This window comes from Polypterus senegalus, chromosome 1, assembly GCF_016835505.1.
Source record: "Polypterus senegalus isolate Bchr_013 chromosome 1, ASM1683550v1, whole genome shotgun sequence".
NCBI lineage: Eukaryota > Metazoa > Chordata > Cladistia > Polypteriformes > Polypteridae > Polypterus > Polypterus senegalus.
Window position 1 is genome coordinate 298,981,063 of NC_053154.1, and position 20,516 is coordinate 299,001,578.

General features: G+C 36.6%; 1 protein-coding gene across 1 annotated transcript in view; it reads right to left on the reverse strand.

Moving 5' to 3' along the window:
* The window catches only part of LOC120514408 (arsenite methyltransferase-like), a 48,367-nt gene extending 36,001 nt beyond the window's left edge, over positions 1-12,366 (reverse strand). The window contains exons 1-2 of the mRNA XM_039734770.1: positions 12,300-12,366; positions 6,332-6,482 (exon numbers count right to left, since the gene is read on the reverse strand). Coding sequence (XP_039590704.1) covers positions 6,332-6,482; positions 12,300-12,328 — 180 coding nt within the window. The 5' untranslated portion in view covers positions 12,329-12,366. The remainder of the gene's footprint in view (positions 1-6,331; positions 6,483-12,299) is intronic.
* Between the last annotated feature and the right edge of the window lie 8,150 nt (positions 12,367-20,516).

The following is a 20,516-nucleotide window of genomic DNA, read 5'->3' on the forward strand; positions in this document are numbered from 1 at the left end:
AGAAAGTTTTAAAGAAAATCAAAAACTAAAAGATGAGCTGTACGAAAACCAGGGTTAAAGTATAAAACAGAAAATCAAAAAAACTCAGAGCCTCTTTGGCCCTACATAAAGAGCTGCTGAATCCAGAATCTTGGACAGGCTGGCTGTGTATTGGTGGCTATGTGGGCCAATCCCTCCTTTTCTCCCGCTCTCTGTCTGTCCTCTCCTCTCAAGCAGTGTGTCCTTGTCCATAATCCTAAACACTAAACTGGGCCTTGACTAGTGTCTTAGGACCACTTCTAGGTTTATTCTGCTGTCACTGTCAAGGTGAGAATCAGGACTAACAAACTCCCTTAGTAGCCAAGTTACAGTAACCTTTGGTGGCCCTTCATGGTAATGCAGCTCCAAGTCTTCCACAGCACAATAGCTGAGACAGTGCTCCAGAGATGCTGCCACCTCCAAAATTAAATCACTCTTTTGAAGGTGCCTTTGTCTGTCTGCAGAGTATACTGCCCCCCGTCAGTGTCCTTTATTTTGCTGTGGCACATACAATGTATGTCTTTGTGCCAGTGACTTTTTTCTCCTTCTCTATCAGTGCCTTGTTTGGCCCTTTTTCTGCACTGGGACAGGCGGTCCTATCTTTAATTTCTATCCAAACTGGCTGTCCTTCTACATAAATATTGCACAATATGGGGAGGGTCAGAGCTTTGTGGGACTGGGGGAAAGATTGGTATAAAAGTTGGTACTCAATGAAATATATAAACAAATCATTGAGCCAACAATCTAGATCTTTTCATTAAACTGAACCAAATGATTCCAATTTCCCTGGGAACACCAGAATGCACATCACCTGTTGCATGCCAGCAAACAGCAAGATATAAAGGGACAGGTTCCAAATGAGGGTTTCAAATCATAGTTGCATTACACAAGTAACAGTGCTCAGTGCCTTAGGACTACCACTCAATGAGCGGATGCAGTAAAATGACAGAGTAACTGAGCAAAAGGACATCACTTTGGCCTGTGTGACAAAGGCTGTTATTGTATCCTGCCCTAGATTAGCAATGTCACACAGCTAAGGAGCGCTTGCATGAGGTCCTATTACACTAGAACCAATCATCCAATACCATGAAATCTCATATCGGTGCTGTAGATACTGCCACACACGTGCACATGGGAGGCAGCTAAAGGGCTTGAGTAAGGGTAATTTCGAATCCAACTGGGATGTGGCAGAGTGCACTGATTTTTTTTCCTGCTTTCCTACAAACCATTCATGGGAAGTTCCACCTGGCCCTGTTGACGTCTCTTCCGGGTCCAGACCTATAGAGGAAGACCTTGCCGGCTCCGGCCCCCTTGATGTCACGTTCAGACTCGAGCCTATGGCTGAGGACCCTTCCGATCCCGGCCCCCTTGATGTCATGTCCGGTCCTGACCTTTAAATGCCTTCACCTTTCCCCTATTCCCTAAGTTCTGTTTTGGACATCAGTGCTGTCATTTATTTGCAACTTTGCAGCAAGGAAATTAATATATGGGTGGCTGCCCCAAACCTTGCTATGGCTCTGTGTGGAGTTTGTGACAACACACAGCTGTATCTGTTGTTCCCTCCAGGGGGACCACAAGGTCTCATCTAAAAACTTAAGATGTCTCACTGATATCCAGCATCCATCCACCATCTCCAGCTGGAAAAGACAAAGCTCCGTGTTATCTCAGCCAGTCCATCTATTTCATACCCTATCTCTGTAAAGCTTGCCTCATTATCACTAATCTGCCAAGTCAGCACACAGCCTTGGGATGGTCATTGATGACCGGTTATTCTTCACTGATCACAATGTAACTGTCCCTTGTTCATGCAGATTCAGTCTGCATAGTATTTTCAAGATCAGGTTGTATCTGAAGGAGTATGCAGCACAACATCTGGTCCCACCATTGATCTCATCACATCTGGATTACTGCAACTCCTTACTGCCAAAGGTACCAGCTGGTGCTACCAAGCCGCTGCAGATGATTCAAAATGCAGTGACTTCTCTCATATTCAACCAGCTGAGCCTTGCACATGTCACTCCTCATTTCAGGTCACTCCACTGGCTCCATGTTGCAGCATGCATCAAGCTCTAATCCTTGCTGCTTGTTTACAGAGTAGTCAGTGGTTTAGCACCCATGTACATGGAGGCACTCATGACATACTTGATATTTACCTACAGAGTAGTCAATGGGTCAGCACCTGTATATATAGAGACAACAAATAAGTCTTCAAACGCTTCTTATACACATTGAGGAAGTCAGAATTTTGAATGCAGGTGGGTAGTTCATTCCACCAGCTAGAAGCTACCTATGTGAGCTTAGAGCTCTTTATTTGTGATAATCAATTTTGTAGACTTGCTCTTTAACACTTGTTTCAAAAAGCATCCAGTCTGATATATACAGTACTCGATCATGCTATGGCATAAGTCAAATCACTCTGCAACTAAAGTCTGATAATATGAAATTTCAGAATATGCTAGCACAAAGAATTATCCAACGCTCAGACATTCGGGTAAAAAAAAAAGATAAAATAACTTTTCAAGTCTCTACTATGTTATCAAGCTTCGTCTCCACCTCTTTTAATTTTCTGCTGCGACAGTTTAGAGTTGCCTCTGAAAGCTGCACTGGTTAGCAAAGTGGTCAGACATAGAAAGTGGGAAGATCAAGTCCAAGCAAAATCAAACCAAATCACCTCCTCTTTGGAAACACTACGGCTTCTTTGGTAATAACAATGATCAGCAAATGTGCATTAAAAACGCAAATCCATGACACGTGTTTTACCTCTGGATACTACATCATTGAATCTGGTTAGTGGTTTTTGTCCTACATTAATAGGTTTTAACAGACTAAAATCTTACAATACCAGTGGCAAGTGGTGGTGCCAGTAATCTCTCAGCAGTTGTTAAATCACCCAGGACTGTTTAAGGACCAGTTCAACTATTTTCTCTTCAATGTTACATCATCTGTACAATTCTTGCCTCAATTCTAATCCTGTATATCCTAGTTCAGAACAAACGTTTTGCCATATTTGTGAAATTTTCATGAAATGTCCAGACAGTATGGCACTTGAATAAATCTGTCACTTCCTTGCACATTGTTTTTTCTTGCTTGTATTTAACTCCAGCTACAAATCCTGTATTGATGATTGTGACAAATTCTGAGCAAATCTATATCTATATATCTATTTATAGTAGTCATGGACTTAAGCACAACACTACCTATAACCTTATGTTTAACACTAGGGGGTTCCCCCCTGCTCGCTTCGCTCGCCAACCTCCCCTGCCTACACTACGCGGCAGCCACTTCGTGCCTCTGCCGCTCACATTGTGAAGAGGGGGGCCGAACGCACCCCAAGGAGACGAGGTTATCCTCCAAAACCACCTCTTAAATGGTGATACAATGGGAAACAAAGAGTTTTTTATCTCCTCTTTGCTCAATCAACTGCTGGCTCGCTGCTGCTGCAGTGCTGCGTTATCTGCATCTCTCACGGAAGCTCCAAACATTTAAAAGCCTGTACAGCAGCTGTCCTACTCTTTGTCTTTTATTTCTGGCCCTGTCGTAGTTAAATCTCTTGGCACAAAGTCTTGTCTTGTGGGACGTGAGTTCTTGATATTTTTAGTTTATAATTTAAAAACGGAATAAGAATCTGAAAATCTAACACATCACATTAAAGTTCAATAAATTCTGAAAAGAATGATACCAAACATGTATATACAGTATGTAGTTTTAAAATAATTAAAGTGTGACATAAAACATGACATAAAATCGTTGCACTTTTAGGATTAGGATTTTATATACTGTACAGTATACTGTATATAGAGTAGATTTAAACACTTTTGCCATTGGAAGATAATTCCTGAAATATTTAGACATGAATGCTAACATCTGACTCACATTCTGACCCTCTGCATGCATGTTACGTAACTACTTGCACTTACATTTTATTTAAAAAGTAACAAATTTACCAAGTGATGTGTGAAGAAAACAATCAAAATTAATTATAATTTATGTATGTATCCTGGAAAAATAAAACTTGTATTAAAACAAGCAGCTTAAAGTTGTCATTAGTTTGTGTCCTGAGACAGCTGTTAGTTTAAAACCCAACAGATAACATTTATTTCTATAGTATATTTTCAAACACATGACATAGCTCAAAGTGCTTTAAAAGATGTCAAAGAAATATTGCAAGAAAAGAAATACAAATTAAAAAGAGGTAAGAATAATAATGAATAGAAAAAAAATAAACAGCAGACTTACATAAAATGGATATATGCTATAAATAGTACAAAAGTAGAGTCCTTATATATAGTATTATTTTGTTAAATTACTAAAGATTAGTCCAATGATAACATCTGATGGCTTGGTGGAACAGAATGAAATACAAATTAAAAAACAGAGAAAAAAAACCACAAAATCTACAGGGGTTCCAAGGCCAAAAGACTGCCAAGCCCTCATTGGCCATTCTACCTAACATAAATTTACTCAAGTTGTTCCTTAATGTTTCTTTGTTTTTTGTTTAGTCCAAGAGGATTCAAAGCGGTGGACCTCATGGACAGCAAGGGAATCCACCTTCATCTGAGCATCAGAGGTGGCTGCACAGTGAAAACTGAAACACATAAAATAGAAAAAGCACATACTGACACTCTAAGATGGCACACTTGGAGTCAAAAGGAGGTCTGTCTCATTCAATAATTCACCACCACACAACAGCCACTGGGGGACGAACCCTTTGAACATAGAAAGGAAAACTATCCTCAGCAAATTAAAATGGAGTATAGGGAGTTGCTATTTGGTGGTAACACCTACCAAGTGTAACTAGAACCCTAAAAATAAGTTTATAGTTTGCTTTGCTGCCTGGGGATTGAACCAAAGGATCAGTCATGTACTGGTTGTAACAGCCAGGACCCTGTATTTTTACTTTTGGTTGTTTGCACCTGTAAGATTAAAATACTAGTGGAGGCAGAAAGGCTGAAGATTTCTGTACCTTTCTTAGGAGTAATTTCAGTATTACTCTACTAAAATACATATAATGAAGTATTTAAATATAATTCATGTTAATAAGTACCAGAGTCACAGTCTAAGGGGTTTAGCATGTATATGTGAAGGAACATAGAGACAGCAACAGAAGTCAGTTATAAACATTTTCTGAGTAAACAAGATCATGGAGTATACCAAATTCACTAAGTAACACCTTACCATTCAACCAGCTGAGTCAGGTATGTGCCTACAGAGTAGTCAATAGGTCAGGACCTATGTACTGTATACCTTGTTACAAATTGCTGTTAATTTACAGCCAAATTTCAACAGTACAGTATAATCTGGTCATCTTTAAATATAGAATTTTACCATATTTAAGAATTGATATAAGTGTCATATTACTTTTACAGGGTTCATATGACTTAATGATGGTATATTACAATATTGTTTGCATTTCATGAACAATCTGCAGTGGAGTGTGTTTGAAGTGTGGTGATGCATTTTTCTTTTGTTCTCACCCTGTAAATGAGTCAGTACTTGTAATTTTATTTGGTTGTAAAGTTAAAAGAATAAATAGGTTGAGCCTATTTAACTTTCCTTTAGCCTAGTTACTTAAAGATGACTAACATAAGTTAAACTCTGCGACAGAGAGGGGCAGTTGGGGATGGTATGTCCTAGTTCCCTGAACTCATAGCAGCAGGGAGGAGTCGTGTGCTTCTCCTTGGGTCGCAGCACTGGTTCCGTGTTTTGCCAGTGGCCATCACCTAAGCCTTCAAGCTGTTTCCCATGCGCATGACGCTATTAAATACAGACAATGTCACAGCTTCAGCTGCTTAATCCAAATTAGTGTCATGTTGGGCCAAAGCCTATCCCAGCAGCACTGGATGCAAGGCAGAAAACAACCCAGGACAGGACACCAATCCATCACTGTACAATAAATATCTGAGTGAATAAACTAAATGATAACAAATAAGCAAAAATGTGAAAATCTTAAAAAGGGCAAATACTTTTCCATAGAACTACAATGTCACAAAAGTTAAATATAATTTTATTGTGTGTCAGGTCTGGAAAGTGAAAATAACGGAATCCTGTCACACTTCTCTTCTGACTTTATGAAGTGTAACACAAAAAAAACATAAACTACCTTTTCACAGACCTCCATTATTAATGTACCATAAAGGCCAACGGTTTGAAAGAATTAATAATCGTTTCTATGACACAGTAGTTTCTGTTCATTATATGAGGTATTACAAGAATTTCAAAGTCACTGATCATGACATTTTAACATCATTCAACTATTGTGTAAGCCATTTTGCTAAAATTAAACTCAGAAACATAAATTTTACATTGGGCCTACCTGCTCTTCTGTCATGTCAATTCCTGTTACATGACCCTCCTCTCCAACCAACTGGCTCAGTAGAAAACAGTCCCTTCCAGCTCCACACCCTAGATCCAGCACACGACAACCTTCTAGACATTCTGGAACCACCATTCCACAGCCATAGTACCTTAGAATAAAGGAGCATAACTTCAAAGAGGCTCACTGGTAGGAACACTCAGCAGCCTCTAACTGTAGTTAACCAGACTGGTTACCTCACTTCACATTAACTGAAGAGGGTTTAACAAGAGGGAAAGAGACTGAAAACTAGGTTTTGAAAGTAATAATAATAATAATTCTTTACATTTATAGTAATGCTTTTCTCACTACTCAAAGCGCTTCCACAGAGGAAGGACCCAGAATGTGAACCCAAGATCTTCTTATTGCAAGGCAGCAGGGTACACTTGAAAACTAAATTAGTAAGGCAAGATTTTTATACTTGACTTACTATTTAATTATTTTTATTTCAAGGCAGCACAAAATTGCACTGGTTAGCCCAGCAGCCTCACAGATCCAACAGTCTTTGTTGAAATCCTGCTGTCAGGTACTGTGGTGTCTGTACATTTTCTTCTTGTTATACAAGGGTTTTTCTAAAAGTACTTCTGTTTTCCACCAAAACTTCAAATGTGTGCATGTTAAGTCCCTGTCACAATTGAAACACATTTCCAGCAATTTTGAGTCACTGGTCTTCAATTACATAATCTTTACAAACAGTTGCTGAGTACAGCCATGAGCATTAGTCATGCATTATGGTATTCACAGCAACTCAGCCATACTGTCACAAGTCTGAGGGCACTTCTATAGGCGCTGGTAACCAATGAGCACTCTGCCAGAAATACGATACATACAAAGGAAAGCAAGGGAGATGTGCTATATAAATAAAATGTATTACTATTAGTGAAACAGAGAGAGCAACGGCAGCAGTAGCAACTGCTTGGTTGTTCTCCATGTTGTTTGTTTTCTTTCATTCAGTGCATCAGTTCTTATTCCAATTTGCTTCAGGTTATTAACTTCCAAAATGGGCTGATGTAGCAGTAGTTTTACGGCACCATAGGATATCTGAAACTTGCTGAGAACCTGTGGAAGAGTTATTTAATCTTTCAGCTTCTCCAATACTGGGTCATGTATTCTGAAATCCTCAAGGAAACTACAGATACAACAACTTAAGTGTGACATGATCTCTGACTCAAAGTAACACAGTTTAACTCTGGTCTAACTGGCTATATGAGAAGGAATGTGGGCATGTGAATGAATGTGTCCTGTTCAGGCTTGGTTCCTGCTTTGTGCTTGATGTTGCAAACCAGAAACAAATTAAGTAAAAAGTTTGATAATGTTATTTCTTCTTTCTTCTTCAAAATTTTATATTTTGTGAAAATCATAGCAAATTATTATATAAAAATGTTAACATTAAAATTAAATACGACGTAACATTGGCAAATTTGCTTAATCCAATTCTGGATTACTGAAGAAATCCTGGCAACATGGTACAAATATATATATATATATATATATATATATATATATATATATATATATATATATATATATATATATATATATATATATATATATATATATATATATATATATATATATGATGTTTAGATGTTTGGGGTGTGAAAGGAAAATGTATTTATCTGAGGAAAACCCTGAACAATAACCAGAATAGTATTCAAACTCAGGACTGATCTGTGAGGCAACAGCATTACCCATTATGCCACCATGCTGCCAAAAAAGCTTCTTTAACAATGATTACTGTTATGCCTAATAATGGAAACCTACACAAAAGACAGTCTACTTGCATCATACAATGCATTACCACTTAGTTTTTATCAATTGTAGAAAGTGATGTCCTGATTCATACAGCAAGTCTTAATGGATATGTTCAGTATTTTTTAAGTCAAAGTACTGCCATGCAAAATTGCGTTGTAAAATTGAGTGTTTTCTAAAAATTAAAAAAAAGCTAGTGTGGGCATTTTATAATGGAACCTAAGGGGCTTGGGATGTTTGGATACCAAACATGTCCTTTTTTCAAGCAAAGAAAGATTCTGAGCATTGATCTGTGGCTTGAGATTACACACACACACACACACAGCATAAAATAGCTTATACATGTTATTTTCAAAATAAAAACCAAAACATTATGACATTCAGACATTTTACTATGTGGCTGTGTATGCTCACTTAATGCTTGTATTCTTCTGCAATAACCATTCACCCTCGAGCCATGGTTTCCTCTCGAAATACAAAATCACAGTAAACTTTTCCGGCTATATTCCACGGTATCATGGTATTTTAATTTATTTATGTGAGAACTCCTCCAAGGAAGATCACTTCTATTTCACAAGTTAACTGAAAATGTATCCTTACTTTGAGAAATACAATACCAGGAATATGCAATAAAACTATTTCCAGAAACATTTTCATAAACACAGAAGGTCCTCTTATATCAACACTTTTGCCACTTCAAAGAGTACATACTCAGTAAGTTTTCAGGCTTTTATTTTACGGTGATACCTTATGTCCCATAGGTTACATTATATCATGCCAAGACTGACACTTGACTTTGCTCTGTGGATCAAAATGTCCACCAAATTACAAACGTTCATGGGTAGTGGATGTGGATTATAAAATAACAAGAGAAGGTGCACATAAAGCAATTCTTATTTGCAATGCTATTTGAGATAACTACTCAATCACTAGCTACTTATGTCTAGAAGCAATCACAGGTAAAAGTATCATAAGGGATTGTAAGGGAAAAGATGGAACAGAAAGTATGTACTTATGCTGATGATATAGTGCTTTGAATCCCAGACCTACATTAATATTAAACGTGCCAAGTGAATTTCGTAAGATCCCTGGTTTCAAAATTTGCTTGAATAAAAGAGTGCTTTTTCCAGTGAATTCTCTGGCACCTCAGAAGAGGTTGGAAAAGTTTCCACTAATAGTATCAGCACACTTTAAATATCTGGGAATAACTACATTGAAAATGGCTACACATTGAAAAGGCGACTCTACAGAGACCTAAAGCAGAAGGTGGCATGGCCATAACAACTTTTATTTCTATGGATGGCAAGTGTTCTTACCAAGGTTATTATAGTTAACGAAAACTAAAATCAAAACTGAAACTATTATTAAAAAAACGTTTTCATAAACTGAAATAAAATAATTAACAAAACCAAAATGAAAAATTAAAACTAAATAAAACTATTAAAGTAACTGGAAAGACTAACTGAAATAAAATAATAATTTACTAAAATATTTTTAGTTTTCGTTTTTGAATGAATATTCTTGCCATTAGTCTTTAACCTTTGTAAGTTTAACTCTAAAACAGAATTTGTGGTGACAGAGCAAGCTGAATACGGGTATGTAAATCGTGTGAAATAGAAAGCAATTTATGTACGTGCTGCCTTTCTTTGCGCTTGTTGTATATCAAGATGTAATTAAAACGGCTGAAATCAGAATGTGCTGGTCAACAAAACATTTACCATATGGACAGAAAAATCACAAGTGAGTAATGTTTCAATTTATTTTTCAGGTGACTGCTTTTTGTTGACGGCAATTCACCTGCCACTTCGCACAGGAGAAATCGTGTTTACTTTCTCATATACGAGGTATAGAGAAAGTTAAAATAAACATGAAAACATTCGACCTCGATATTTTGATGAATCTTGACGTTATAGACCTACCAGAGTCCAAAAATACAATTTTTTGAAATGGTATGTGTGTGCAAGTATGTCTGTGTGTATATAAACACGATAACTCAAAAATGCAACTAGATAGATGTATGAAATTCGGCATGTGGTTGTTACACTACAATTGTAAATGTGTATTTGGGCCAAATACATCACCCGGAAGTGGTACTTTACCTGAACACTTTTTTTTTTTTTTTTACTCATGCAGCTGTAGAGTCCGATTTACTCAAATTTACTTTTATAATCATTGTTCAATATATTATTAATTTGATTTGATTTGTTGTTGATGGTTCCTTAACGTACATAATATAAAAATATATAATAATTTTCTTGTGGTTTACACCTCAAATATCCATCCCCATATCCAAGTATACAAGATAGTGTACGGGAGACCACTCCTGGTTTTTGAAAATAAAATGGTACTGATTGAGACACTGACTAGGTCATCACACAAGATCAGCATATTGTTGCTGACCAATCACTTTTGCTTTAAAAACATTGTTTAACAATGAAGCGAAACAAACAAAGGTAGGTAGGCGAAGAGAGTCTGCCAAGTGATGAAAAACTAAACATACTATGGGTTTTTTGTATTTATTCTATATTTATTCATTTATCTTTTTTGGTTCATATTCTTAACGCAAAACACCTGATATTGTGAAAGTAATCCATTAGCAGAATTATATTTTAAAATATTTGTCTCCCTTTTTTCATGTTTCTCTCTCTCTCTGTCAATATAGATAGTTGAAATATCATATTCTTTTTGTTCTTAACATCAACCTCATTGTATACCGGGGATTTTTCCTGCCTTACATCCAAACCTGCTGCGGTAGGCTCCAGGTTTCCTGCAATCCTACTCTGGATAAACAGGTTTAGATAATTTATATATTGTTCTTACTCTCAGATGCTATCTCTGTCGTTTTATGCCTATCCGTACTCCTATTACCTGCTTTTGCTCATTATGGGTTTACTGTTCTTTATGTTGGGCTATTCAAGTCTCACTGCCCCTAACATTCACACTACATGTTTGTGGTTCTTTGTTTCCCTCAATACTGCTAGGTGGGGTCTGCACACTGATTCAAGTCTAAGAGTCCTGTTCTTCCTAAGCCCCCGTGGTTTTCATGAGAAAATATTTTAAAACTTAGAAAATTGTTCATATTCACTATCTAGTTTTGATTATGCTTGTTTTTATCAGACAAAATCAAAACCAGATTGTAAACCATGTAGTGCAGTAAGCTTCCACTAACATTAAACTCGTATCCAAACCTTAAGTGTACAGTTAAGTGTACAGTTCTGTCTGATAGTGACACAAAACTAAACTCTGTAGGAGCTCCATGTCATAATTACTAAAACTAAAACTGAAACTAATAGATATAAAAATGAAATAGAAATGTCTTTGTGAAATAAAAACTAAACTAAAACTAAAAATGCACGATGAAGGAAAACTAAAATTAAACTGAATTTCCAAGTAAGGTCAGAAAAAATATAAAAATAAAAACTAAAATAAAAAGGCAAAGCTATAATAACATTGGTTCTTACAATAAAAAAATACTGGAAATTACTGGACATTAGTAAAAGTCCACTAATGTATACCACGTTGGCTAGCAATTGAAAGGAAACCCTGTTTAAAGTCTTCTTATACCCCACTCTGTGCACTAAATAAAACAAATTTTTATCAGCTTATAAGCAACTTAGTGGTTCACAGTTTATTAAAGATACCAAACCAATGTGGGTACATTTAAGTCAAAGAAGCTTCTATATGTGTCCATATCATGATTATCACCTATTTTCACCTTTTTAAAACTGTGCAGTATTCAATCTATAGAAGTCACTACAGATTGTATTGTTTATAGATCTTTATATTAATCATATATTTGCATACTTTTATTAAGTTAAAATTTTCACCTTCCAGCAACAATCTTTTTCTTCTATATTCAATTTAGAAACATTTTGCAAAAACAATCTGCACACCGTAACTCACTTTTCATGTTCTGTATATCTATTCTTGGCTACAAGCACAGTAAATGAAGATTTAGACAGCATATCCAGAGCATTTTAAGGCCCTTAACCCTTAATGATTTTACAGAATAATAGGAAGGGATCTTTAAATTAAAATTTGAGAAAAGAAAAGGAATTCAGTTATTCATAAAATACACTGTAGTTTAATATGCGCAAAGAATGTCCTAATTCTCACTGATCAGACATATGTAATCTAAAATTGCCTCAAATACAGTATATTAAGGGCAAGATCTTACCTGTAAGCAACGACATCAAATGCTAGCATCACTAGGTCATGTGTTTTGAGACTGACCTATGCTTGAACAATAATTTTTGCTGATGGTTTATTTTTTGGGTATCCTTCAATTTAAAAATCACTCTTAATTCCTTAACTTCAATACCTGGAGTAATACAAAATGCAATTAAAGTGTGCTATGGAAAGCTTTAATATTCTACACAACTTGCATTAAAATGAATGTTGTTTATTGGGAAGAATCCTAATCAACCCTCTTAACTCAGTGGGAAAGCAATATTCTATAAATGTGTGGGGAAAAAAATCAAACGTTCTTCAAATGGGTACTTCATCAGAGTCTGGCAAGAACTCATTAATGTAATCTTAAAGTAAACATGTTGGGCCTTTGCTCAACCTCATTATTTTATTTGCTGTTTTATCCCATACATATACCTATTATAGACAAGGCTCTCTAATCATAAGGCTCTTTTATTTGGGTGGTAGTGGAATGCTGAGTTTCACGGATTGTTTCCAAAACTTACTATTTTACTTGCTATGTTATTTTCATTTGCTTGATAGAGTTGTGTGCTCTTGCAATATTTTATATTCAAATAAAAGGATATTAAAAAACACTCAATTTATGTTAATGATATTTTATTATACGTTTATTTTGAGACACGGGAAGGCTCGAACCCCAACCTTTTGAATAAAGGTCAGCAGTTCTTACCGCTGTACTACGAAAGAAGTCGCTACAACAAGGCACACTAAACTGATTTCTTTGTCTTCGGTTATAGTCTTGAATAAAAGCGCACTTGTTCTTGTATATTTGTACTTTTTGTGAAAGTGCTTATTTGATATTTGGTCTTCAGTCTTCACACATTATACACTTCATGTCAAAATTTTGTTGTTAGTACTAAAACAAAAAAAGTTTGTCTTTAAGGTATGTGTTCAACATTTCTGTCATCCTACACTTACATAGATCTTTGTAGACACAGAACACACATGAAATGCATGTGTTCCAAATAACAATATATTATTTACACTATACAGCTTTAGGTACCTGACTCCCTGATAAACAAGGCTTGAGCTGGGAGAGGTTTTTGCATTTTCTGTGGTGGTGGGAGGATGGGATAGCAGGTTGCTTGCTGCTTGGGTTTATCGACACATTTACAAGACAAAAGAGGCTGATGGAGAGGTGCCAGTGGATTTAAGGTGGGCCGGATTTACAAGTTTTTTCGTAAGCTTTTGTAACTCTAGTGTTAAGAGAGTCGCCAATGAATAAAGAAGAGCAACAGTACAGTGCCAAATGCTATCCCGGAACATTGTGACGTATTTAAAGAATGTTAAAAGCTAATACCTAAGAAGTGTTTCTTTATCACATTTGATAATAAAATTGAACCTGAAAGCAATGCGACTTTGCCACTAAATTAAGACAAATTAACTTTCTTAATTCTAAAAGCTTTGTATCAACTGTGCTCTGTTTGTACCACAGCCGAGAATTGAGAGGATACAAAGAGTAAGACAACTTACTATCATTACTCTTTGAATATGAACCTCTGGGTGATAAATGGTAAGTTTCTTTATTTAGCTAAATTTATATTTATCTCTTCATGATTAAATGAATAAATGCTTAAATTAAATAAGCTTTATATTTTTACTTCAGTGTTTTATTCAAATTAATATACAAAACAAATCAGCTAATGTATATAGTTAGGTACATAAATATTTCATTTATTTATTTATTCAACCCACTGAATTAAAGCTGAAAGTCTGCACTTCAACTGCATCTGAGTTGTTTCAGTTAAAATTCATTGTGGTAATGTACAGAACCAAAATGAAAAAAAAGTTGTCTCTGTCCAAATATTTATGGACCTAACTGTATGTGTAGGAAGATGTGCATTTACTATTTCAGTAGAAAATTTGTGTTTACACCACAAAGTAATCTGTCTGCTCCACCCTGAACATCTCTTATGCATTGGCATGCATATTACCGCTCATTTGCTGTTTGTGGCAGCTGCAAAATCGAACACTGGCGGCTAAAATCAAGTTAAACCCGACTCATCCTAGCTTCCAATTATTTTATCCAGATATCAACATGGAGCTCATAGGAACACCTAATAAATGTTCTGATATTATCACTAATTGCAGGCACCTGTGAAATTGTTTTTATAAAGCAGGCAACTTGATAGAAAGTGTTTAAAGTTTGATAAAGAAAGTAAACCTTTTGTGCTCCTTTTTTTTGCACTCTGTATGATGCTACCAACATACACAGTATCAGAGACATGAGAGCAGCTCACTTCCACACATTTGAAAATCTTGATTTAATTAAACATATTTTCTCCACGTTAATTTTACATCAGTACCTTAATATCACAGTGTATAGTAGATTCCATGAAGCCACATCCCAGTGCACAGCTAGAAAAAAAAAGAGATATTAATACCATCTATGTAGTACATATGTAAATTTACAAAAAATCATCAAGACTGCATTGCAAAAGTCATTCCTTCACTACTCCCATTAAATAATGCTACTTTATTTTAAACAATGCTTTATCACAGTGAATACTAGCCAAGTTAAAATAATCAGGCGAGCACTCAACTAACAGAAAGGTCTCAGTTTATGATTTCATCTCTAGTTGTCCTTCCATGATACTTGCTGCCGAATGCATTCTCTTTATTATTTTGTGTGACTGGGACTGTAGTCACAGTACACACTGACAAAAATCAATACTCTTAATATCAGTAAAAGTCCCTATTGCAAAAGAAAGACAAGAAAGGCAGAGCAGAATAAAAAGGGCACTAAATAATAAGTGACATCACACATAGCATGATACAGACCAAAACAGCAACGAAAAACAAATGTGGTTGCTTTCATGTAAAATAACACAAAATGCCTTTATATATTAAGCTCAAAGTTAACATTGTATTACACATTTTAACATGATTAAAAATAATGTTCCAACAGAGAAATTTATTTTATGGAAGTAAAAGTAGAGTAAATTAGTTTTTAAAGAAAGTGTAAGTTGCCCTTGTTAGCAATAAACCTGGAAAGTGATGCGAGCTGTGCATGGTGTGGAGATACAATATTGTCAAACCTGCTTATTACTCCACTGAGGCCAGAGCCCATAACAGCAACACTGGGCACAAGGCAGAAAATAGCCTGGGGCAGGGCACGCATCTTTCACAAGTCCCACTGACAAGTATATCCACACTCATACAGAGGACAACTTTTAACCTAACTAATCTCTTGCATCTTCTGGGATATCGGAGGAAACCCCCAGAGATTTGGGCAGAATGAGCACATACCACACAGACAACAACCAGATGTGTAATTCAAACTCAGGAAGCTACGATCCATGAGGTAACAGCATTGTCCACTGCACCACTATGCTGCTGACCAGGAGATGGTAGTTAATTCAGAATGTGTTACACTCTGATTGGAGGCCAGCACACTCCACCTTTTATGATATTTGATTAGTACTACTTCTACTTACAATCTACTTTACAACAGTGCACTATTACCCAATTCTTTGATTTACATATGGCCTTCAGTTTCAGTTAATTTTGTATACTGCTTTTCACTGAGTGCAGGTAGAGAGCACTGTGACAAGTTCCTGTGTACATGCAAACACAATATTTACAAATTATTAACTACACTACCCGTCAAAAGTATTAGAACACTTCAGTTTTTAAATTTTATTTGCAAATTTAATCAATTGAAATGCAATGAATGACCTAAAAGGGTGAAAAGTTAAGCAGTTATCTGCCAGAGGTTTAAATTTAAACAAATTTCATTCTATTACAAATGAGCCTCCTTCAGTGAACAACTAATGGGTTACAACCTACAGATGTTCTGCAATAACTACACCAAATTGCCATATATACTCGCGTATAAGTCGGTTCTTGAAACCCGAAAAATCAATCATAAAATCAGACCCCGATTTATACGCCCGTTCAAAAATGCAACACTTAAATTTTTTTTTAACATCTTCTTGCCTCCTCCAATCTTGCACCAGTTTTTCAGAGGCATCGAATTTTGTTTCAGCAGCACAGTTACAAATTTCTTTCGCTATTTCAACGACATATAATTTAAAACCAACTTCAAAAATGATCGAACGCTCCATTGTAGATAAGGGATGCTCTTACAATAAAGGTGTATGAGAGTGTGAGATACAAAAAACATAAATCAGTGCAAATGTCACTTCGGAATAGTTTGGGTATTACTGTGTAGTCACGTAGGCATAATCTATAGAAAAAAGAGGCAGTGTACTCCGTGGTTACTCTCTCAGGTGGGTGTTAGCATATCATAATCTCCTGGACCAATAGTGTGAGTTTTTCGCATTCAACTTATACGACAAACATTATAAAATAACAGAAATTTTACGGTAAAATCAAGTCCCGACTTATCCGCGAGTATATATGGTAAGCTTTGCATGTCGGAGCAAACAATTTGCACTGGTGTCCCAACTTCTCTTGAATACTTAAAAACCCTCTTGTCTGTCTCAAAGCAGAGTTGGACAGATTGCGTTACTATACCTTCTACACCCTAGAAAATTGTAAAGTCTGCCGATAATGACAAGAAAACAGCAATTAACAAATGAAATGAGACAGAGCTTGATAACCCTTAGAAGTGTAGGCCTGTCACTAATAGAAACTGAAGTGAGTACAGTGGTGTCCTACATAATTCAAATGCAATTGGAAACTGGAAGAAATCTGATAGGAAGAGATCAGGCAGACCCAAAGTCACAACCCAATCAGAAGACAAGTTTCTGAGGGTCACCAGCTTGCATGAGAGGTGTCTCACAGCACAACAGCTTCAAACACAGCTTAACAGTGGTCACAAAAAACAAGTGTCAGTTTCTACTGTGAAAAAGAAACTTTGTGCTTCACGTTTGACAGGGTGAGTGGCAGTATGAAAGTCATTCCTTAATGTACAAAATAGGACCTTGAAATACCAGCTGTAGGCTATGGCAGAGTGGAAGAAAGTCTTATGGACAGATGGATCAAAATGTGGTTTATCATGCAAGGTGTTTGTACAGTGTTGAGTTGGTGAATGGATGGCTCCTCAGTGTGTGACACCAAGTGTACGACATGTAAGACGATGTGTGATGATCTGGAGATCTTTTGCTGGAGGCAGAGTTGGTGACTTGCACTGAGTGACTGTCATTCTGAATCTAAAGGGTTACCACCAGTTTGGCTGTAATATCAACAAAAGGTGGCTACTTTGATTAATCAAAAATTGTAATAAAAATTTTGTACACTTAATGATTCCTTGACTTATTTTATTTATTTGTCATTGTTTATAGTTCTATGCCAGTGTAATATTGCCCAAATAGTACTTTAGTTTGTTCTAACTCTGGTTTAAGACAGACAGAAGTTTTTTAAGTAATCAACAGAAGTTGAAACACATATGCAAAGTGTTTGCTTCAACTTGCAAGGCTTAATTTACTTTAATTACTGGATAATATCTGTAGGTGGTAACCTATTAGTTGTTCCCTGAAGAAGGACCATTTGTTCTGATATTTCATTTTTTCAGTTTTTGCTAACCTAAAATGTAAACTTAAACCTCCGGTAGTTTACTGCTCACCTTTAACCACTTTAGGACATTTATTGCATTTCAACTGATTAAATTTTAAGAGAAAATTGAAAAACTGTGTACATAATGAGATTTGTTTTAATAGACAAGAAAACAAAGTAGTAATATCTCTCCTATAATTAATTATTGAAATATGGCCAGCTGACAATGGAGTTGAGGAAAGCAAAAACTTCAGCAGCATCCCTGTAGAAAATAAACCTCTACATGGCCCACGGTCAGTTACAACAGACAAAGTCAAAAAACAAAGTCAGTAACAGTCAGAGTGCTAGAGACCATGGCCAATTGCCGACCTGACTGCTCTAGGGATTTTACAGTAGAGTCTGTACTAGGCCATATAACATGATGACAGAATCTTTTCATGCTTGGATTCAAAGACTCCCAAAATCTCAAACGTTTCTTCATATGCAGTAAAACAGTTTGGAATTAGAACAGTGGCAACAGTTCCATCTTGCAGTTCAAAGCAAAACTGTTAAGACTGGCAACTGTTCACTGGCCTAATGTGGGCAGTAAAATGAATATTTCCTGCGATTAGACTAGCATATTAGCATATTGAATGTTTTGTGCCCTTTACATTACAAAAAATGAACTAATTTCCCATTACCCCGTACTAGACCAACTGGCACAAGAGATGAATGGACACTAACTAGCACTTCTGCGAGAAAGTGCTAAAGACCGGGCCAGATACAGTATCTACTTAATTGTGTGTGGACCTGACACAGTTTCTATGTCTAAATTGTAAAAAAATAGCATTAGGAAAGAATCAACACTGGATGAGCGACATAAACGTACACATCTAATTTGAATCATCCAGAATTAACTAACCTAAAAGTGCAGGGTTCGAATATAGACTGTTGCACGTTATCAAATAAATGTTTAATGATAGCAAATACTATATGTCCCAACACATACTACATACTGATCTTCAAATTTACACCCACAATATTTTGGTCCTGCAGTTTCACTGTCACTTGGACAGATTTCAGACTTAGCTATGGGAAAATGAGTTTTGACAAGCTGCGTTATTTTTGTCTGTTTATACATTTTTTGCATTTCACTTGGGATAAAGTTTTACTGCATTTTTGAACCTATAGCTAAGCTCACTTTCATTGATAAAGAGAAGGCACTTATCATGAGAGAACTTCCCAATCCTGTCCGACGTGAGGCAATGATGAACAGAGAATGAGAGAGAATAATGTAACATGGGCACTTCATTTTGCGGTCGCTAGTGAAACCTTGACTTTTAATCTTCCCTTTAGGAATCTGTGTGACCCTTGAGTAGGAAAAACTTAAACCAGAAGTGCAAACCTGTCATTAACAAAAAATAAACAAAAAGGCAGTCATTATGCTAATACTAAGAATAATGGGCTCTAGCTTTCAAGAGCTGACATTAAACTGGGTTACACATGCACACATATGCAGCGGGAAGCCCAGAACACTGTAGGGCCAATAAAGCTACTCCATGAATTGGAAGCAGGCATGATGCAATTGACAGGAACCATTTCACACTCTACGAAACCAATATGTTTCTAAATACGCAATTAAATTGAGCACATGGTGAAAGGCTGTTAAGAACATTTTAATAATAAGTAAAAAATACCAACAGGAGCTCATTAACGTATTTGGCACAGCTGTGCCCCATGGACCCTTACTGCTCAAACGGCACTGGTCTTGCACCAGGATGCAGGGTTTACAAACCATGTATGGGGGAGAAGTTCGGCCATGCTGGAGAAACTTGGGGTACAACTGATGCTTTTCTGGATTGAGAGGAACCATTTGAGATGTGTTGGTCATGATCACTATGGGTGTATTAGGCACCCTTACGGGATATACTGGGATTTTATCTCTCAACTGGCCTGGAGCATCTTGGAATTCCACAGGAGACGTTGGAAACGTTTGGTTTGGAGGTTTACCACCCTCAGCCTTACCAGTAAAAATGGAATGAAAATTATGAAGATAATGATCAGTTACGACTTAGTTACAAACAGATAGTTTTAAACTGCAATGGGATTTTCTTTTTTACTATATGCTTAGCTACTGAACAAAATTTAAAGCAGACGTGTGCCCTTCTAGGAGCAGAAACTAGTCAATGTGAATTTTCAATATTGAAAAGAAAATTAATCCGATAATGGTTCCAAAACAATTACACCTATAACTGGTTAGGAATGCGTGTGAGACGTATGAAAGGTTTAAGTGCGTCGCAACAGATCTTGTCGATTTAATAAACCGTTCGGTCCTGTCATGATTGATTGAAATAAATATGTGGTGCAGTCGCGTCCTGCTTTTGTGGGACCTGCAAACCAAAATGTTTTAAATACCATCGATGAACAAACAAGTCATTCGCAATGACACCTTTTGTCTGCGAAGCCTCCTTCGAGCACCGCGCCCTTTGTTTGAATGGGCGCAGTACCTGTTTTCTCCGCAACCCTTGTTCATCGAGACCTTCTAACGCTGGTGATCTGGTATCAGACAGACTTTCTAAGCTTTCCTTGTAATTTCGAGCTCTGCTAAAATTTCGCTATTCCGTCGATTGGCCAGGCAAGCCGAAACTGTACTGTCACAGTGCGCCTCAAGCGCACCCTCGACGATCCCGCCCACTCCGCAATCTCATTGGAGGATTCGGAGGCCGCACCCACACTGCCGCTTGAC